This window comes from Hibiscus syriacus, unplaced genomic scaffold (assembly GCF_006381635.1).
Source record: "Hibiscus syriacus cultivar Baekdansim isolate YM2019G1 unplaced genomic scaffold, ASM638163v2 tig00112523_pilon, whole genome shotgun sequence".
In the NCBI taxonomy this organism is placed as follows: domain Eukaryota; kingdom Viridiplantae; phylum Streptophyta; class Magnoliopsida; order Malvales; family Malvaceae; genus Hibiscus; species Hibiscus syriacus.
The window spans coordinates 304,256-323,868 of record NW_024063355.1 but is presented as its reverse complement, the minus strand read 5'-3'; the positions used below and the strand labels follow the sequence as shown (position 1 = coordinate 323,868).

The following is a 19,613-nucleotide window of genomic DNA, read 5'->3' as shown; positions in this document are numbered from 1 at the left end:
CATACCTGAAGTTAAATTTTTGTTTCATTTTAATACTTTATTCAAAATTTAACATTAAGTTTTGAAAAAAAAAATAAAAAAGTTTAGATACTATAACGGTCTAAAATTGATAGTTTAAGTACTAAACGCGTTAAGTTTTTAACGGTAGGGTACTAAAATAAAACAAAAACTAAATATTAGGCATGATTTAAAAAAAATAAAAATTTAAATACTAAAACGGATCAAAACTGATATTTAGATGGTAAATACGTAGTTTACTCTAAATTGTATACAAATGATGGATGGTTTGAATTTATTTTATTATTATTATTATTATTTTGTAGTGCCATGTGATTTGTGAACATAATTGATATGTATGTAAACCTAGAATAGCAAACTGATAAATGTAGTGGGGAAAAGTCTGTAGACCATGTGAAACTTTACGGTCAACTTTATTTTTTATTTATTTTTGATAATTTCGTATATCAAAATTAAAAGTAAACAGTAGAACGAATGATAAATTAGGCGAAAAATTAAATAGTAAACAGTTCAAATTATTTCAAAGTCAATGACAGCAACAATCAAAGCAAACTTTATTTTGATTAAAATTTTAAATCTCGAAATTAAAAAATCATTAAATTAAGTCCAAATATAGTTTTGTAAGAGTCTACGAGCACAATATTGCATACTTTTATTTTGTACTTATATTTTATGAGTAAAAAGACATCATATGTTTCTTTATTTTAAAAAAAATTAATATAATTTTTATATTAATATGATATTTCAACTTAGAAAATAAACCAAATGTAACCATTTGACCAACGTTTTACCGTTGTTGATCGTTACAATATTGATTGACAGTTTATGACGTTGATGTAGCAGTTCACAGTACTAACATGACAATTCAGGATGACAAAATTAATATGACGGATGACATGACATGTTAGCTAAATTAGTTACTCATATATGATAATATGACAGATGGACTGTCACGTCAGTACCGATGATTGTCACGATAACACTGACTGTTCAAAACACAAGAACTAAATGATCACTCATATCTTTCACATATGCATCATAGACTCTTGCCCTTGATGCACCTGGGGGTCTATACCATTACTGCTGCTGGCACGATGTCCAAAAGGCGTTTGGCACGATGCAGAGGATTTCATCCCTAATGTTATGATAGATATGCATTTTATCTTTACATGGAACAATAACTTAATAACTGTTTGGTTAATTGTAAGCTAATGTTAAGAGCTAATAAGCATTGCATCTACCAACAGCGTACAAGAACAGAATTCATCCCTAAAGAAGTATTAGCATTGCTGAATTAGATGTTTGTATTGTGAAGGAAACTAAGCAGCCTAGCGCCCTAGCCCACTGAAAAGAAAATTCATCACTCTGGATACTGCTAGGAATGATGTTGAACGAAGCAGCTCTTCCTCCTCTCCAGTCCTTCATTGATGGACCATCCACAGTTTTTTGTGTAGCAAATAAGATTAAATAACACAGATGATACATGGCCAGGATTTAAATAGCGTTCGCTATCGCGTTTTCAGTTGTGTCGCGTTTATTACGGTTACAGATATAACGGATGTCATTATGGTCACTGCGGGTATCGCGGTCGGGAATTTTTTTAAAATTCGCATAACTTACCTAAAACATAATTATAATTATAAATAGTTATTTTGAATATTGTTAGAATGTTTTCTAATCGAAAATGATATATATATATATATAGTTTAAATAGAAGACTTTAAAAATTCTAAAAATTGAAATGGGTAAAGATAAATTATCCATTATTATTCACTTACCAAAATCAACATATTATAACTTAAAACTCATAAAATTAAAAATAACCCATCATTTATTTTAATAAAACCCATTACATGATAAGTTTATAACACAAATATAATTAACTTATTGGGTCTGTTTTGATCTAAACCCAATCGATCGGTCAAACATGCTGAGTCAGTGGTTAACGTGTCACGTCAGTATTCCGTTATTGCAGTAACGATTGTTAACGTTGGTTAACATCGAATGACCATTTTGTAACAAATGATAACGTTAGTGATCTATTTATTACTTTTGAAACATTAGTCGTAAAAACAAACACTAATTCAAAAATTAATGACCATTGGCGTAGTTTAGCGTAAAAATTATTCAATCCCTAAATTCCTTTTGTTCTTCTATATCGTGCGAGAGTCGGAGGGAAGGCAGAGGCAGAAACGCAGAGGCAAAATTGGAGAAAAGTAGGGGGGGTTTGGGCTAAAATTCGTCCCTTTTCTTCTTTGTTTTTCATGTTCTTAAATTTCCTTAGCTTGCTAGCTTGATTCCTACTAAAAATAACAACAACAAAACTTACTTTGCTGCTACATGTTACACCAAAAGAAAAGCAAGAAGCGAGATAAAATAATCAGGTACTCTACTTACTTGAATATATGAACTTCTCCTCAAAGTGATTTTTTTTCTGATTTTGAGTTTGGGCAATGAAATTTGAGAGAAAATGTGAAGTTTGATTTTGAGTTTGCTGCTGACTTGGTGTAACGGAAAATAACGGGAATAGCGTTAAGTTGCGGCCGCTATTTGTGTGATACCGCTATTGGTGTGATACCGCTATAACGTTATTTGAAACCCTCTGAACATATGAACATTCTCCTGTTCAGAAAAGTTGAGGGTAATGTTCAATGTTACTTGGACTCGTGTGAATCTTGTATGTCGATATGCATTCGTCATGGATATTTATTGAAGTTTTTCCTTATATTTGAGGATTATACCTACATACCCATGTCCAAATATGCATTGGACGTGGGTACTGCAAGAACAATAAGGAATGAGAGCAACATAAATGTTTATTTTAGTTGTCCCTTCCGGGTAGATATCAACCACTTTCTTTCCAACATGCATTCACCCATGAAGTCAGCATCTGCATTATGGACAACTGAAACTTACCAAACAACTCGAAAACCCCACTATATTTGCGCCTATGTACCCACCCGACTTCTTTATTTGCACCCCGTTGATGAATGCTATAAGCATTTGCATTGCTTCCGTTAAGGCATATGATGAAGCGTTGATATTCTTTAGACTTGGTTATTGATATATAACCACTAAAGCAGGCAGTACCTCACTTTTGAATGGTAGTTATATTCAATCAACTCATTGTAGTTATGTGGTAGATGTGTCTTATTGAATAAAAGCTCAAAGAAAACGAAAGATAAAAAAGAAAAATTCAGAAGGGCATGTAGTTATAAACAGGATATCTGAGGTAAAATAACTAATATTGCTGCTTGACATTATCCATGATATAGACGGATGAAGGAAAGGTGGAAGGCCAGGGACCCTGCACCCTCTTCCCCTCGAGATTGCCTTTAATTTCTTAGTGTTTTTATATTTGAGAACTTGTGAAAAATTCATTTTGGCACCCGAAAAAAGAAAATTATTCCTTTTATCCTGGTCCCCGAATATGAAATCCTTGGATTCACCGTAGTACAAGTGCCTAAGACTTCTTATGGGCAACTCTATATCTCTTATACCGTTATGGATCTAATGTGTTCGTAAAGTGTGGAAATTTATTCCTATTTAAAAGGAAGAGATTTCTTGTAATATAGTTTATGTGAGACCTAGAATGTAGGTTGAAGGACTTCCTAAATCAGACGTTTCAGTTTTTAAAATAAAAACTGTAGTTGGAAAATGATATTTCTCTTAAATAGGTAGACACACGTGTGAAGTAAAATGTGTGTAGAAGGTTGCAATGCATAAGTGCATATAATTTGGTTTAAATACCTTTGAGTCAACATTAATAAATCGCTATGTCTGAGTCATACACAGCCTAACCTTGTTCACTCTTTATATGCTGTCTAGAGAAAATTAAAACTTCATAAATTATTTGCTTTCTGTATTACTTGTCTTTCCTTCATCATTTTCCTAATTAACCTTAAATGTATCATAGAGGTTTTTTTTAGAATGATAGATGTGAAGCATTCATTGTGTGGTTTGAAGAGTTCTTGATAAAGTATATGCATACTACGCACATGTTATACATTTATGAAAGCGAGAGATGAGTACATTTTGGAAGGTGGTCTTGCATTAGGACAGTGACAATTGATAAACCATGGTTGTTGTTTCCAGCCAAAACCTACAATAAGTGTAAGCTGCATCTTTAAGGAAAACACACTTTCCTAGAGAGCAGTGAAGATGGACATTATTTGTTAGAAAAATCTGGAGCCCTTAGTCTCAATAATGGGGTTTAAGGTCTGAGCAAAACTCTTCAAAATGTGATGGTTTTCTGTTTCAGTATGTTATTGGTGATTTGATGCATGTTTCCTTTACTTGTTTAGTTTAGGATTTTTGTATTATTTAGGAAAAAAAACCATTTTTGCAGTATAATACCCTGTAACTGGATTCAATAATCGTTTTCTCAAATGTTTGAGAAATTTGATTTTTGTGACTGATGATTTTCCTTAAATAACCGGTAACTGATTTCAGTGGTATGTGTTTCTCCGTGTTCAGTTTCCATAAGATCCCTTACATGTTCTATCAATGGATTAGTAAACATGCCTAAGTTTTGTTGCCGACATCTTGTAAAAAAACTCAATAACATATGATAGAAATGGTTGGGCTGGAGGGATATCGATACATGTAAGTTGTAGCATTGCTCATGAAAGGTAGCTTTTGTTTCGTAGACTCGGCTCTAGGTTCATGTATAAACGTGACAGTGTACTTGTCTTCTGGCAGGTCTTAAAGGACAAAAGGCGAAAATTACGAGCCTAATCACATGAATCCCCATCAACCAGTTCTCGATGTGGCTCCTCTGAATTGCGTTCCATACATGGGTCCAACTAATCCAGATATGTTTTCATCACCAACCAAAGAGAACACCGAGGCTGCAGAAGCTATTGGTCCAGCTATGATAATTCTGCCTTCACAATCAACCAGGGATGAGTTGGATACTATCTTGGCAGCTGCCAAAAATGGAGTTGCTCTGACTGGTGCTGCAGCCACAGGATCAGTTGGACCTGTTATTGGAAAAGTGGAAATCGGTGAACTGGACGATTCGTACTATTTCCGTGTCTCCCTTCCTGGGGCATCAATGGACAAAAGTAAGTTCCATTAATGTTTAAGATCAACCACTCTGCTCATGACATGATTGCTTGACTCGCTTTAAATAGAATCGTTTGCTTTCTTCATTAGATCAGAAATGCTCTAACATCCAGTGGTTGGAAATCCGTAGAAATAAAAACCATCTCTCAAAGATTGTTTTTTCCTGGATTTTTTATTGAAGCTAATCTAGTTGCCATGTTAATTGATATTGAGTTCTTTGATAGGAAAGCTTGAATCAGTATATACATATATTTCTGTCTGTTTTGTTATCGATTTCTCTGGGAAGAAAATTGAGACGTTCGAGTTTATGAGTGCAGAAGATTTCAATTGTGACATTGAACCTGATGGAAAAGTAGAAATAAAGGGGATATCAACAACCGGTGAGAAGATAGTATGCAAGAACTTGCAAATCTTTCATATGCTGACACAAAATCTATGCCGGCCGGGACCCTTCACCGTTTCATTCCAGCTACCTGGTCCGGTCAATAACCAAGAAGCCACTAGCTATTTGGCTAACGGAATGCTTGAGGCCATTGTGAAGAAGATGTAATTCACAAGTGATGAACTCAGTTAAGCTTTAAGCATCAGTTTAGAGGATGTGATGTGATGAACTTTGGAACTCTTTTCGAAATAAATTGCTCTTCCCTTTTCTCTATTGTTTCTGTTTTTATCATTTGATAGCTTATTAGAATATTAAGTAAAAATATACGGAAAACATACAGCTTGTCGTTTTTCAGATAAGTACTATGATTCAAATGCAACTGATTTCGTTAAGTCCCCTATCTATAGGGATAGGGTGTTGCTTTGTTATGTCCTTCAACTTTTAAAAGTTACAAAATGGTCCTTCAATTATATAGTATTGTTTTGTTAAGTAAGTCATCGGTTGTTAAAAGTTATAAAATGACCATTTGACTATTGATATGTACCAAATTTGTTTTTTTCGGTTAAAAATTTGATGATAGCCTAAGCTTTACGGTTAATCTACTGATTGAGATGTGATAAAATCTGATTCAAGAATATCAAACAATATATAGTCCAAATGGTTCTAGGATCAGATTTCATCATATCAAGTCAGCAAGTTGATCTTCAGCTCAGATGACTGTTAATTTTTTAACGAAAAGAACGAGTTTAGAACATATGAATAATTGAGTAACCATTTCGTAATTTTAGAAATGACCATCCAGCTCAGTTGGTAGAGCACAAGGTTCTAAACCTTGAGGTCGTGGGATCAAGTCCCACGGAGGGCATTTCATAATTTGGAGGTCTCCTACGGAAGCTGCTCTCAACCTGGTGTTGGGGGCAGCCTACTATCTTACCTCCCCCTTACCCCATACATATGGGAAAAAAAGGGACAGCCATTTCGTAATTTTTAATAGTCGGGGAACTCAACAAAGCAACGCCCTATAGTCAAGAGATTGTTTTTAACTTTCAAAAATCAATGAACTCAACAAAACAACTCCTTATAGTGGGAGATCATGTGTGCTTTACGAAATAAATAATACCTAGAATCTAATTCAGATGAGGGTATCCGTGTAAGTATATAATAGCTAAGTTAATGGTAAAGCAGTCCATGCAAATCCACCAATGTCAACATCTGGAAAAGCTAAAGAAACCGAAATACTCTCATCTTCTAAGTTGAATGTATAAACATTTTGATGATCTGGAAAAGAAGCAATGAAATAGATGGGGTTTCCTTGAAAAGCAGCAATGACGACCATAACTAAAGAAGGCAGTATCATCATCTAGGTTTCCCACCTTGTCCCATCTCTTTCCTGACAAATCCAACTTGAGAACTTCAACTTGTGTGATTTTGCTTGGATTCTCGCCGTAATCATGATAAATTATTCGTATAGCAAAAAGTTCACCACAAGATTCAACCATGTAAATCGTTTTACCCGGCCTACAATAAATGAACTTGCTACCAAAATCTACATCAAAATGGTAAAGCAAGACAATGCAACTCGGATGATTAGGAGGAGATGAGATTGCACATATATCGAATGTTCAAGGCAGTCGAGGTAAGCGGATCTTTTCCATGGTTTGTGGATTAAGCAACAGACAGTGTGAATAATCCCAATCAACTTGGAGCAACCAACCAAAAGCACATGTTGCTGTTCATGTATTCCCCGAGGAGAAGTATCCAACATGCTAAAGATGAGTTGATTGTTGGTGTCATGGAGACAAGTGAGAATAAATGATGGATGAAGGGGAAGGGCCTCCTCTACTTTCGCTAATCTTGCACTACAAACAGGAATCAAGTTTTCAGGATTTGGAAGCTGTCTTAGGCTTGACTCCTCTTCCTATGTGTACAAGGTTGGTGTAATCCAAGCGCAATTTAACATCCGTTTCGTATTATACAAATCCTTTTTAGCCAATGATAACCATATCGAGCGACTGGATAGAACAAGCCATTTCCTTGGTTGTGCAAGTTTGGAAAATATTTAGTATTGGGCATTGCACAGATACACAGCCTGTTCGACTGGCAAATATCATCTTATCTCCCAAACTGTAAACTTCCTCCCATCTATTTTCATAAAGTCTAAAAATCCTGACATACTCTCCCATGCGGCCCATGCATATCGAAATCAGTTGTCCATCAAACTCAACCAAAAAATTCTCCTGGAGTGACTCACTGGGATATTTTAGCTTCTTCATTATCTTCCAACGTTCATGGTCTTCCGTTGAAGTAAAAGGCAGCCCGATAGAAAACAGGATCACTATGAGATGAATAGAAGTTTACATTCACGCAATTATAGAAGACTGCCATTTCCATACAATTAGGCGAAGTTGGTGGAGCCGAAAGCACATTTTTGACATACTCTTCTGGGTAACATAATGATCCTTTGATGTGTGAAGGGATGAAAGAGAAAGAGTCGTACATGCAGATTCCACCCGTGGCTGGAGAAGTGAATCCTTGAACCAATCAAATCATCGGGAATCTGAGCAACGTAAGAGCCATTGTAGAAAGGGTCATAGAATTTGCACTTGGAGCTGTTACCCGACAGGTGGAAAAGAGACGGATAGTGGGATGTAGTAGAGAAATAAGGATCGGGGATGGGTGTACGTGGAGGTGGAGCTGACCTCCATGAGCGACAGACACCCAGGAAATAATCAGGCGAGACAGGATCATACTTAAAATATCATCAGGGAGGTTACAGTTACACCATTGTCTCCCTTGTTCACCTGTTTCTACCACTTGACATATCTGTTATCTTAAAAACTCCAGAAAATAAATCAAATGAAAATCCTTTTATCTGTTTTATAGAAACAATTAATGCAAAAATAAGAGGAAACCAAAAAAAACAAAGATTCAGATCATGCAACACATTTACAAAGAAATAGAAGGCTCATCGATCGAACCCCATGCAAAGATCTAAATCAGAGCTTACTTACAATCCAACCAAAATAATACTGTATTTTATTTCGACGATTGTTCTACTATCATCTTCTCCGAAAGGAGTTAAAGTGCTAAATAACCAATAATATTATGGGTAAATTATGTATTTAGTACGTAAACTATCAGATTTAGTCTGTTTTAATATCTAAACTTTTAATTTTTTTAAAACAATTATTTAACGTTTAGTTTTCATTTTTTAGTACTCTCTGTTAAAAACTTAATTCGTTTATACATAAAATATCAGTTTTGACTTGTTTAGTACCTAAACTTTTACTTTTTTTCAAACTTAACATTAAATTTGTAACGAGATACTAAAATAAACAAAAATTAAACTTTAGGTATGATTTTGATAAAAATTAAAAGTTTAGAAACTAAAAAATATCAAAAACAATAGTTTAGGTATTAAATCCATAATTTACCCAAAATTTAATATAAGATACAAACAATACAGAATATTAGATTATATCATATTCATAATACTAATAAAAATACAAAAATTAATTTTATTTTACAAGTGTTTATATGAGGAATTATAAATTTTTTATATAAATACTTGTTAAATATGTATACATTTCTGTTAATTTTAAATTATTTTATTTAAATAATTTATAAAAAATTATAATATTATTTAATCAAAAAAATAGAAAGCTTGTTCATCTATAGGCCTGTACGATGATTTAGCGGTTCAGCCGAATGGGCTTTACTCGAACATCCCTTTGCTTATACCTTCGATACGCCGACGTTTAGCACGGAAGAGCAGTTTGAGGTTCAAGTGGTTGCTCTGCATAACACGACGTCGTTCTTATGTGTATTAGACTTGACTTTGGAATCCCTTTCTGCACTTCGCGTTTATCATATTGGTAACTTTCTTCTTTTCTCCCTCTACAGTACAATGGCCACCGCCGTCATAGCTCCGGACCCGAAAACGCTCCCGCGCCCGGGTCGGGGCGGTTTTCAAGCTCATGGACTAACTGAAGAAGAGGCACGAGTTCGAGCTATCGCCGAAATCGTGAACTCCATGGTGGAACTGTCACGGAATAACCAAACGGTAGACCTGAACGCCATCAAGTCCGCCGCGTGTCGAAAATACGGTCTCGCACGCGCCCCTAAGCTGGTGGAGATGATCGCTGCACTTCCTGAGGCGGACCGTGAGTCCCTGCTCCCTAAACTCCGAGCCAAACCTGTCCGAACCGCCTCCGGAATCGCTGTGGTGGCGGTTATGTCGAAACCGCATCGGTGCCCGCATATTGCGACTACGGGTAACATCTGTGTATATTGCCCCGGTGGACCGGACTCGGATTTTGAGTATAGTACTCAGTCGTATACTGGATATGAGCCAACTAGCATGCGGGCAATTCGAGCCAGGTAAGCTTTTTCTTCTTTTTTTCCATTTTGGGGTGATTAATTACCTTAGTTTGAGGCACTGAAGTCGTTTATTTCTGTTTTTGATATTTGGACACTTCTCAAATACGAATATTTAGTTAAAATTGGAACCCTGTGTACTCATTTTTGTTCATTGAAATCAATAGGAGCTGCCTGTTAGCGATAGATTGTGTTTGAATACTAGAGGCGAATGGGATTTAATTGAATCAAGTCAAGCTCAAACGGTGAGAAGCTTGAGCTACGCTCAAAATTTGATGCTTGAAGCTTGAATCAAGCCTGATCAAGTTTTAATTTTAAAGCTTGAGCCTGCTGGCATAAGCTGTTTACCTAGTAAAAATGAACTCCATTCCTATGTTTTTTTTCAAGCTTGATTAGTTATGTTTGAGTTCAAGTTCAAATTGAAAATTCTCAATGCTAATTAAGAAAACACTCTATTAGGCTTGTGGATGACTTGATTCAATCATTACAATACTCAATTCGGTTTGCTTGATCTCTCGAGTTTGACTTGATTAAAGAGCCAATTTTTTTTCTTTTTCAAGTTGAACCCAAATAGCTTGCAATTATAAGTGTCCCATACCCACCCTAAGGGTGAAAAGCACTCTTTTGTTTCCTCAAATTGGTTTGGCGTTCTGGTTTTTGCTTGAACCAGCTTTTGAGAACCCACATGTCATGCCAAATTTAGCAGTAGTGATGTTTCATGATCTTTGACAATGAGAGAGAGAGAAGAGATTGTTGCATTTGTTCGGTTCGGTCGGATTAAGTTCTGAGGCAAAAACTTGATCTATAATGATTCCAGGTATAACCCATATGTCCAGGCGAGAAGCCGGATAGATCAGCTGAAGCGACTGGGTCATAGTGTCGACAAGGTCTTAATCTTCTCCATATTAAGTATTTGTTTTTTTTTATGGCTTTCAGTTCTATGGTATAGCTAGAACTTAGAAGCCGACCTTTGGTGCTCTTAACAGTATGCTGATGGGATTTGCAGGTTGAATTCATCTTGATGGGTGGTACTTTCATGTCACTTCCTGCAGATTACCGAGATTATTTTATTAGGAATCTTCATGATGCTTTATCAGGGCATACCTCTGCCAATGTTGAAGAGGCAGTTTCTTACTCCGAGCATAGTGCAGTGAAGTGCATTGGAATGACAATTGAAACGTAAGTTATCATGCAGTTGTCTGTGCATATGTTTCAGTTCACCTGTGTTATGACTAGATTTAATCTTTTGAGAATTATCAGGTTTAACTTATTTTCTAATGATTGGGACTCAGAAAATGAATATTGGCATTTATCAGTATTCAACTATTCATGCATTTATAGTTATTCAAGAAATGGGATTACTATCCACTAGGTATGCTCTTGCATAAAACTAGGCAGGGATGGCAGTAGTTGTGTGGTAATGAGTTAAAAATATGTTTTTTCTTGCAGTTTTGTATTTCAGAAACATGTAACATGAATTGTTGGCTCATCTCATTGTCATCACACACTGTGCATGATTAATTTAAGGTTGACTTCTTCTGATTCTAATCTGCAGTAGGCCAGACTATTGCCTCGGCCCTCATTTGCGCCAAATGCTTTCTTATGGTTGTACACGACTGGAGATTGGAGTCCAAAGCACGTACGAGGATGTCGCTCGTGACACCAATAGAGGACACACAGTTGCTGCGGTAGCTGATTGTTTTTGCTTGGCAAAGGATGCTGGTTTCAAGGTATCTTAAAAACCACGCCATACATACTCTTTTCTAGAGAAAGAAAAGAAGATTGTTTCCTTTCCTCTATTTTGTCTCTCTATATGAAAGAATCCCCCGATCTCTTATTCTTCTTCATTGTTCTCTTTCTTATTTTTTTGCCTTTAACATGTAGCACAGCCATTGAACAAATAAAAAATATGCGTTTATTTTTTATTATCAATTTTATACTCTCTTTCCTGAAATTTTCATTGCTTTTCTGGAGGTTGTTGCTCATATGATGCCTGATCTTCCTAATGTTGGCGTTGAGAGAGACTTGGAAAGCTTTAAGGAGTTTTTTGAGAGCCCTTTATTTCGAGCTGATGGGCTTAAAATTTACCCTACCCTTGTAATCCGTGGAACTGGGCTATATGAGCTCTGGAAAACTGGCAGGTATGGTTTCTTTAGTTTATTGTCTGAGATTCCTTCGTTCATTATTTTCCTTCGGATATTTGGGTCCATTCTGGTTTAACTGGAAGTACTAATTATACTATTTATTTTCAGGTATAGAAATTACCCGCCTGAGCAACTTGTAGACATTGTGGCAAGGATCTTGGCCATGGTTCCTCCTTGGACACGTGTTTATAGGGTCCAGCGGGATATTCCGATGCCTCTGGTTACTTCTGGGGTTGAGAAAGGAAATCTTCGTGAACTAGCTTTAGCACGTATGGATGACTTGGGCTTGAAGTGTCGAGATGTTCGAACACGTGAAGCTGGAATCCAGGTGAGGAAACACTCACAAACAATGTTGCTCCTCGGGAATGTGTTCAATACTGAAAAGCATTAACCTTTCGGAAATCTAATGACATGTTTATTTTTGATACAGGACATCCACCACAAAATTAAACCTGAAGAGGTTGAGCTTGTTCGACGTGATTATACAGCAAATGAAGGTTGGGAAACATTTTTGTCTTATGAAGATACACATCAGGTACTGCTATGGCCCTCTCTTTCTATTGGGGCGTGGCCGTGTGGGTGGTCAGTCTAAAGTTGATTGTTTGTAACATGTGGATAGCTATTTCATGCACTGTTGTTAACTGGCCTAATTGCAGCATCTTTCCCCGTTCGTGTATATTAATAATATCATATATCTAATTTGAATCTGTCTCCATCGATTTTGATACCGCTCGTACATCTTGATACAGAGTTGTCTGTGCTAAATCATAACACGCCTTCTTGTTTTGGACACAGGATATTCTTGTCGGGCTGTTGCGGCTGCGAAAATGTGGCCGGAACACTACTTGCCCTGAACTAATGGGGAAATGTTCTATCGTCCGTGAGCTTCATGTTTATGGAACCGCCGTTCCGGTGCACGGCAGGGATGCTGACAAACTGCAACATCAGGTAATGGTCGAATCAGTCGACCAGAAGTTACCCTAATTCGAGGTGGATACATTCCTTTAAAATGTCCGGACTAACCAGATCATCAAGTAATCATCGGTTCCGTCTTTGCAGGGTTACGGTACACTTCTGATGGAAGAAGCTGAGCGGATAGCCAGCAAAGAGCATAGATCGACAAAATTAGCTGTTATATCCGGTGTAGGAACCCGACATTACTATAGAAAACTAGGGTATGAGCTTGAAGGCCCTTACATGGTGAAATATATCGTCTGATAAGATTAGTTTCGAGATAAAAATAGAGTAAAATTCTGCCAACACAAATCATATTTTTTGTTCAAATTGTTTGCCGTTTGTATGCTCTCCTTTTAGTCAGATCATGGAGATTTATACAGTTTCTTGATAAAAAGTTGGAGTATTTCTATCCATTGAAAGATAAACATGGATTTCTCAACCGAGCAATAGTATCAGTGATTATAGATAATTCGTATACGCTGAGTCACTATTTTCTAAACAATAAGCTAATCACTCAAATTATTATTACAAACATATAATTAGTAGTTAAATAATTTGTTATTATTTTATGATGGAATGTTATTTAATTTATATTTTTATTTGGATTATTTAAGATTTCGAGTTCGAACACCAGGAATATTAGGGGTGTAAGAGTTTAATGTAAAATAGTTGAGAGTTATCTTTGAATAGATATTATCTTGTACTTACTCCAGATTAATTAAAAAATGAAAATTAAATTGCTGAAATTTTTAAATATGAAAGGTTATATTTGTAAATTAAAATGGAAATAATAAAAATATTTAAATTTTAAGAAAAGTATTATTATATTAAGTCATCAAATGTGTGTTTCAATTTTAACTATTAGTGAACTTATTGAAGGAATAAATTTTAGTGTTGTTTTCGTTCGAGGTCCATGCATTTGTGTAGTGTGTGTGATGTCAACAATCAAGAAAGATTATGAATATATATTACCTTGTAATTACTTTCATATTATTAAAAAAATTTAATTATTAATGATTTGTTTGTAATAGTAATTTAATTAGATGATTAAATTATAACTTTTATTAAAAAAGATAAAAATACATTAGAGGTATATGTACATTTGAAAAAGATCAATTTGGTCCTCATATTATTATTATTTCAATGTAACCCTCTAACTCAGAAAACAAACCCAATGTGGCACTTTGACTCACGTCAGCACCGTAGATCGCCACGGCAACACGTGAACTACCACGTTAGTATCGTAACGGCCGATGATGAAAAATATTGGTCAAAGGGATATATTAGGTTTATTTTTTTTTTAGAAAACCTTGAGAGAAAAATACTGAGGACAACAATGATTTTTTTAAAAGTACAATATCTCTAATGTCTTTTTGACTTCAAAAAACTGAATAAGTTTATTACTGAACACAATTATTATTTTATATTTTATTATTTTAACAGACGCTTCCTCCTAGGTTTTGCGGATGTAGGCATCAAAATTACCTATTAAGAAAATGGTTCCTTCCAGTTTCAGTTACAGTAAACAAAACCACTATATCATTGTTTACTCAAAAGTTGGCAGTTAAAGCCATAGCTACGGGCGGACGTTCGTAGTCAACACTCGTCTCGAATTCCGATAACAGAAACAGGAACAACGAGAGTCCTTCTATATGTATATGTATATCTCACTTTCCGATAACAAAAGGAATGGCGAAAGAAGTGATGAGTGGTTGGACAAGGGTAGGAAATGTATTATGCGGTGTCAGCAGTTTCATCAGAGAATGCATCTTTGGAGTCCTTAGAGTTGGTCCAATCCCCAACCACATTGCTTTCATCATGGACCGAAACCGACGATATGCTAACAAACAGAATCCCCGAGGGCTGCCGTCGGTGGTGGCCATGATGCTGGCTTTTGGGCTCTCTTTGGTTATGGTGTTGTACTGCTATGAGCTCGGGGTGAAATATGTCACTGCCTATGCCTTCAGCATCGACAATTTCAAACGAAAACTGAAGTTCAGACACTCATGGATTTGGTGTTGCGGAAATTCCATCTCCTGGAGAAGGCTGTCGAACGTTTCGCCATTAGGTTCATTTCGCAGGAATTTGGGGCTCGTGAGCGATGAGTTCAGGATTTCAGCCATGAAACTAATGGAAGCTACTGCCGGATATTCCAATTCGTTGCTTACACTTCCAGAGACGATATCTTGCATGCCATTGAAGAATCTTGTGAAGAAAAGTGCATCGATCGTGTTCGAGAGATCGACGGCAACAGTGATCATATTATAAAGTTGATGGAACTTGAGAAGAACATGTATATGGTTGTTGCACCGGATTCATATATTATAATCAGGACCGTTGGGGAAGACCGACTGAGCAATTTCATGCTGTGGCGAAGTTGTGGTAGCCATTTATGTAGCATGTCGGTACTTAGGCCAAAGATTGGGTTTTGGAACTTGGTGCTTGCAATCTTGAATTTTCAGAAACATAAACCCTACCTTGAGATGAAGAAGAAAGAAAAAGTGTAGTTTGGGAGCCATGTAACTTGATGTAATGTTGTATTTCATAGCCAACTAGAAGTCATATGCATCTTAAAATATTAACCTAAGATAAAGTTTAAGAACGGGTTAAATAATTACAAGAAAATATTTATTTGTTTCTTGGAAAAAGATATCATATTAATCGAGGGTTAAGGATTAGGTCAGGTTCAAATAGGGAAGAAATAATCCGACCATAACCCGGCAATCCATGTGTCGGAAATCAACTAGACCGACATGCAACATTTGGGGCACATGTTCAGGTAAGTAGAACACATCCCTAATTTTACTTGTATCAGTTCCTAACATGACTTGAAACTGAGATAATTTACATACCCTGATTCCAATTTGAGCATTGTGGCACTACCAGCACAACCCATCATATATGTGTATAATGCCATTCCGTAAAAAAGCTTGTGGCAACGGAACAAGTGAAAGTTAAACAGAGTTTTCAAGTTTGGAAAACGAAAATTTAGACTGAAAAATAATTTTACACAGGCTGCTCTAATGGTGCAGAATGGCTGAATGGTGGAGGCTGATCTAGTTCAGATTCCGTTGTTGGAGCTGCCTGAATTGAATGGTCAAATTTACAGGCTGGTCCGAACTTGCAAATGCCGTACCGACTGTAGTGTGAGCAGATGCCTTGATCCTGGATTTCAAGTCATGTTTTCAATTCCAGTGTGCATAAAAAAGCTTTTTTTTAGAAAAAAAATAATCACCTGCCAAGTTCATATATTTTTTGACAACAATCAATAGCCTAAAGGAGTACAAACTTACAGGTCTTAGTGGCAATCCCTTGTCGCTGAGAGCACATGGGGCCGGCTTTGCAGATCGATTTTTTGGATGATGATATTTGCAATTAGATTTAAACTTACAGTCCCCAGTTTTCAGGAAGTAAGTGCACTCGGGTTGGCCAGGCCGTACTGGGAATTCATCAAACACCATCTGTCGCTGATGTTGATTATAGACACCGGTTTCGGTTGAGGGGTTGCTCATGAAATATGCTGGGGTTGGATGCAAACTCCTTTCAGGTGGGGGATAAACAGGGGCCTTGACAAGGCAAACAAGAGCAAATCATTGTTCGGACCATAATGGTTATAAGTAATGAAAACGAAAAGCTGATTTATTGGAGAAAATTATATGCAGACCCAGCTTTTGTACCCATCAGTCTTTTTAAACATGAGCTTCTTGAGTTAATGCAGTGAAATAAATAAAAGCTAAAATTGCAACAGAAGCAATAAATGTGTGTTGGATGGAGAACAAAAGAACAAATATATTACGTGGAAAACATTTGATTCTCCATCTTCATGCATCTATTAACACTATAGATTGTCACAGCAATTAGTATATCTTATCTACCAACTTCAAACACTTCATGCAAAAGCAATATTCGATAAAACCACACAAAGCAATCCATCGTGTGGGAAACTGAACCAATGTCAAGGTTCTACTTTGCTTTCTTTGGTGCAAGTCTCACCATTTTTTACTCTGCTAAATAATGAATATAACAGTGCTTTTGTAGTCTCCTATACTTGGCCTGTATATGACTATGTCTATGCCTACATGCACATGTATTTCAGAACTTGATACACAAAGTGACCTAGTTTCATCGAGAAAGGCTGAAACTTGAAAGTCAACATAATTTCAACCAAAATATTCTGAAGATGGCCAAAAGTACGAGTTCTGCTAATGAGCCTAATGAATGCTAGCCACTTCTTCAAGTTAGGTAAAAGACTATTCAAGTATTCATAGTAATGCTTTTGTATTCAATGCAGTGACTGACAGTTATTGTCTGAACTCCAATGCATTGAAAAATAAATTATTTCAAATAATAACCTTAATAAGCCGCCTAATGGCTAATAGGGCACTTGTTTGTAAAACCCATAGAGTACAAACACGCAAAAAAACTAGTTTTAACCATCTGATCTTAAGAATTGAAAATATTCATTAATAATCTGAATAGATGCCAAGATGAAGACGAGGACCATGTAATGCTAAGATAAACTCAATAGATGTCGTGCACTACAGTATTCTAAGATGAACTTAATGGATGCCATAGACTATAATAACATAAGCTAAAACAGCATACGGGCAATGATAGTACCTGATACCCGTTCCATTCTGGATTTGGAGGTGGAACAGCTTGAGTTGGCGGGAACATAATTGGCATATAGGGAGCAGTAGGAGTCTCATTCAATGCCCTTGGTGAGGACCAGGATGCCATATTCACTTGAGAAGCAGCTTGCGATGAAACAGATCCACCATTACCATATGCTGCAGGTGGGTCACAACCTCCAGCAGTGGTAGGATCAGGATGATTGAACCTGCAGTTGGTTCCATACTTGCAGGACCCATTACGCATGTAATAGGGGCACTCTCTCTCTCCCTGTAATAAATCAAAACTTTCAAATTTCCAAAATGATTCCTCCAAATAGCCACTAAAATCCCAACTCCTACGACTTAGTTGATTGTAGAACAAATGCAAATGAGGACCAGGACTTGAGTTAAGGAGTCCAGGAAAAATCAATTAACAACTATAACAAAAACAGACATGGTACCCGTCGGATAGGGAGTCCCAGAAAGTTAAGTTCTAAAATTGGAGCCGCTGATATAGCCCTTGAGTGATTGTATCTACATGCCTTACCAAACTTACATCCACCAGTTCTTAGGTAATACTGCAAAAATATCGAGAAACATTGTAAAATGCTAGGAGATCACTAACCTTCATTGAAAGAATTATGAATTGCACAAAATTCAATGATGGAAAGAATACTGACCTTGCATTCTGTCTGGGGTTTCTCTTTATACTGATCTGGTTCATCATTTTCCTCAATTTTTTCCTGATCATACTTCAAACATCATAAAATCCAAAATACCCAGAATTAAAAAGTCAGCACGAATTCAATAAGTACATGTATGTGGCAAACAAGCTAATATCATAATTAACAAATATCATAGCAGTATAGCAACAAATATTAATAAATCAATAGAAAGCTAACAAAGCTCAAATTAAGCTAAAGGAAGAACATTTCTATAACATATAAAGATGATAATAATAAAATGGAAGTTAAAATAAGGTGAGAAAAGAACCTGATTCTTCCTTTGAAAAGGGTGGTTAAACTTGCAATTAGATCCAAATTTGCAAAGTCCGGTTTTCATATAATAAGCGCAATCATCTGCGTCTGGTCTCACCGGATAATGCGACCTCACTCCTTCATACCTCTTCACGTTTTCACCATCATTCTCGCTCTCGTTTTTATCCTCCTCCTCATCTTCTTCGTCTCCGGCAGCTCCGGAAGAAGCATCGTCGTAACCATTGTCGCTTTTTCTCTCTCCATCGTCTTTCGTCTCAGCAGCCTCCTCCTCTTCCTCTTCGTCCTTCTTCAAATCAAGTTCCTGCAACTGCTCTTTGAGATTGCTCTCGTCATGCCCGTTTTCCTCAGCCTTCTTATTAAGATCAGACAGCGTTAGCGCCTCGTTGGGATTCAGAGTCGGGTCGGGATTCGGAGTCGGATCGGGAGAGTTATGCCCTAAAACGTTAAGGACAGAATCGGCTAGAGCAATCGTTTCGGAGATCGGAGCTTCTTCAGATTGTGACATTGTCAATCCACATTTCAAAACCCTAATTTCTGCAGAAAATTAGGAAAGAGATAATGAGAGAATAACCGGTAAAGATCAAAGCTTTATCCTGAAAAAATAGAAGCAAAAGATAGTGTGAACAAAAAGGCAATGAAGAGAATAGAGAGTAAAATTAAAATATATATTAACTTAAAAGAAACTTTCTGCCGTATTTTTTCGGCTTATTATACAAAACAGTACCAGAACATGAATTTATTTTTAAAACGGTACCTCAACTTTTTTTTCTTATCAAATTAGTACTTAAATCTGGAAAGAATTCTCAGATTAATATTTAAATTTGAAGAAAAATTTCAAACGGTACATAGTACTGATGTAGTATTTCAACTACTAATAATATTATAACACTTGAAATTTAATGTTATCATCATTTTTACCGACCAATGTTATGTCAACAACAACACAAAAATCAATTTAAATTTTGTTTTCTAAGATTATATACTAATTTTAGTCAAAATTACATTCAAGTAGGCATGTAAATGAACTGAACGTTCAGTGAACCGTTCATGAACCATG

The 19,613-nt window shown here is 36.2% G+C and overlaps 3 protein-coding genes and 1 pseudogene across 4 annotated transcripts; 3 read left to right on the top strand and 1 right to left on the bottom strand.

Annotated features, from left to right (window-relative positions):
- Positions 1-2,215: 2,215 nt before the first annotated feature.
- Positions 2,216-5,650, top strand: LOC120181298 (alpha-crystallin domain-containing protein 22.3-like). The gene is made up of 3 exons (XM_039186463.1): positions 2,216-2,402; positions 4,720-5,084; positions 5,403-5,650. The coding sequence occupies exons 2-3, from the start codon at positions 4,760-4,762 to the stop codon at positions 5,633-5,635; spliced, it is 558 nt and encodes a 185-aa protein (XP_039042394.1). The 5' UTR covers positions 2,216-2,402; positions 4,720-4,759; the 3' UTR covers positions 5,636-5,650.
- A 3,583-nt stretch (positions 5,651-9,233) lies between these two features.
- On the top strand, positions 9,234-13,286 carry LOC120181291 (elongator complex protein 3-like). Its single transcript, XM_039186456.1, has 9 exons — positions 9,234-9,847; positions 10,662-10,731; positions 10,851-11,023; positions 11,400-11,574; positions 11,819-11,985; positions 12,097-12,316; positions 12,419-12,523; positions 12,784-12,936; positions 13,048-13,286. The coding sequence occupies exons 1-9, from the start codon at positions 9,375-9,377 to the stop codon at positions 13,204-13,206; spliced, it is 1,695 nt and encodes a 564-aa protein (XP_039042387.1). The 5' UTR covers positions 9,234-9,374; the 3' UTR covers positions 13,207-13,286.
- Positions 13,287-14,634: 1,348 nt separating this feature from the next.
- LOC120181378 lies at positions 14,635-15,452 on the top strand (annotated as a pseudogene).
- Positions 15,453-15,738: 286 nt separating this feature from the next.
- Positions 15,739-19,203, bottom strand: LOC120181240 (zinc finger CCCH domain-containing protein 67-like). 2 transcript variants are annotated; one of them, XM_039186406.1, is made up of 6 exons: positions 18,552-19,203; positions 18,239-18,310; positions 18,020-18,136; positions 17,566-17,847; positions 16,239-16,511; positions 15,739-16,110 (listed from the first exon to the last, which is right to left on the bottom strand). In XM_039186406.1, exons 1-6 carry the CDS (start codon positions 19,059-19,061, stop codon positions 15,952-15,954), a joined length of 1,413 nt encoding a protein of 470 aa, XP_039042337.1. In that variant the 5' UTR covers positions 19,062-19,203; the 3' UTR covers positions 15,739-15,951. The 2 variants fall into 2 exon arrangements, with proteins under 2 accessions (XP_039042337.1, XP_039042338.1); XM_039186407.1 differs by having other exon boundaries at positions 18,239-18,301.
- Between the last annotated feature and the right edge of the window lie 410 nt (positions 19,204-19,613).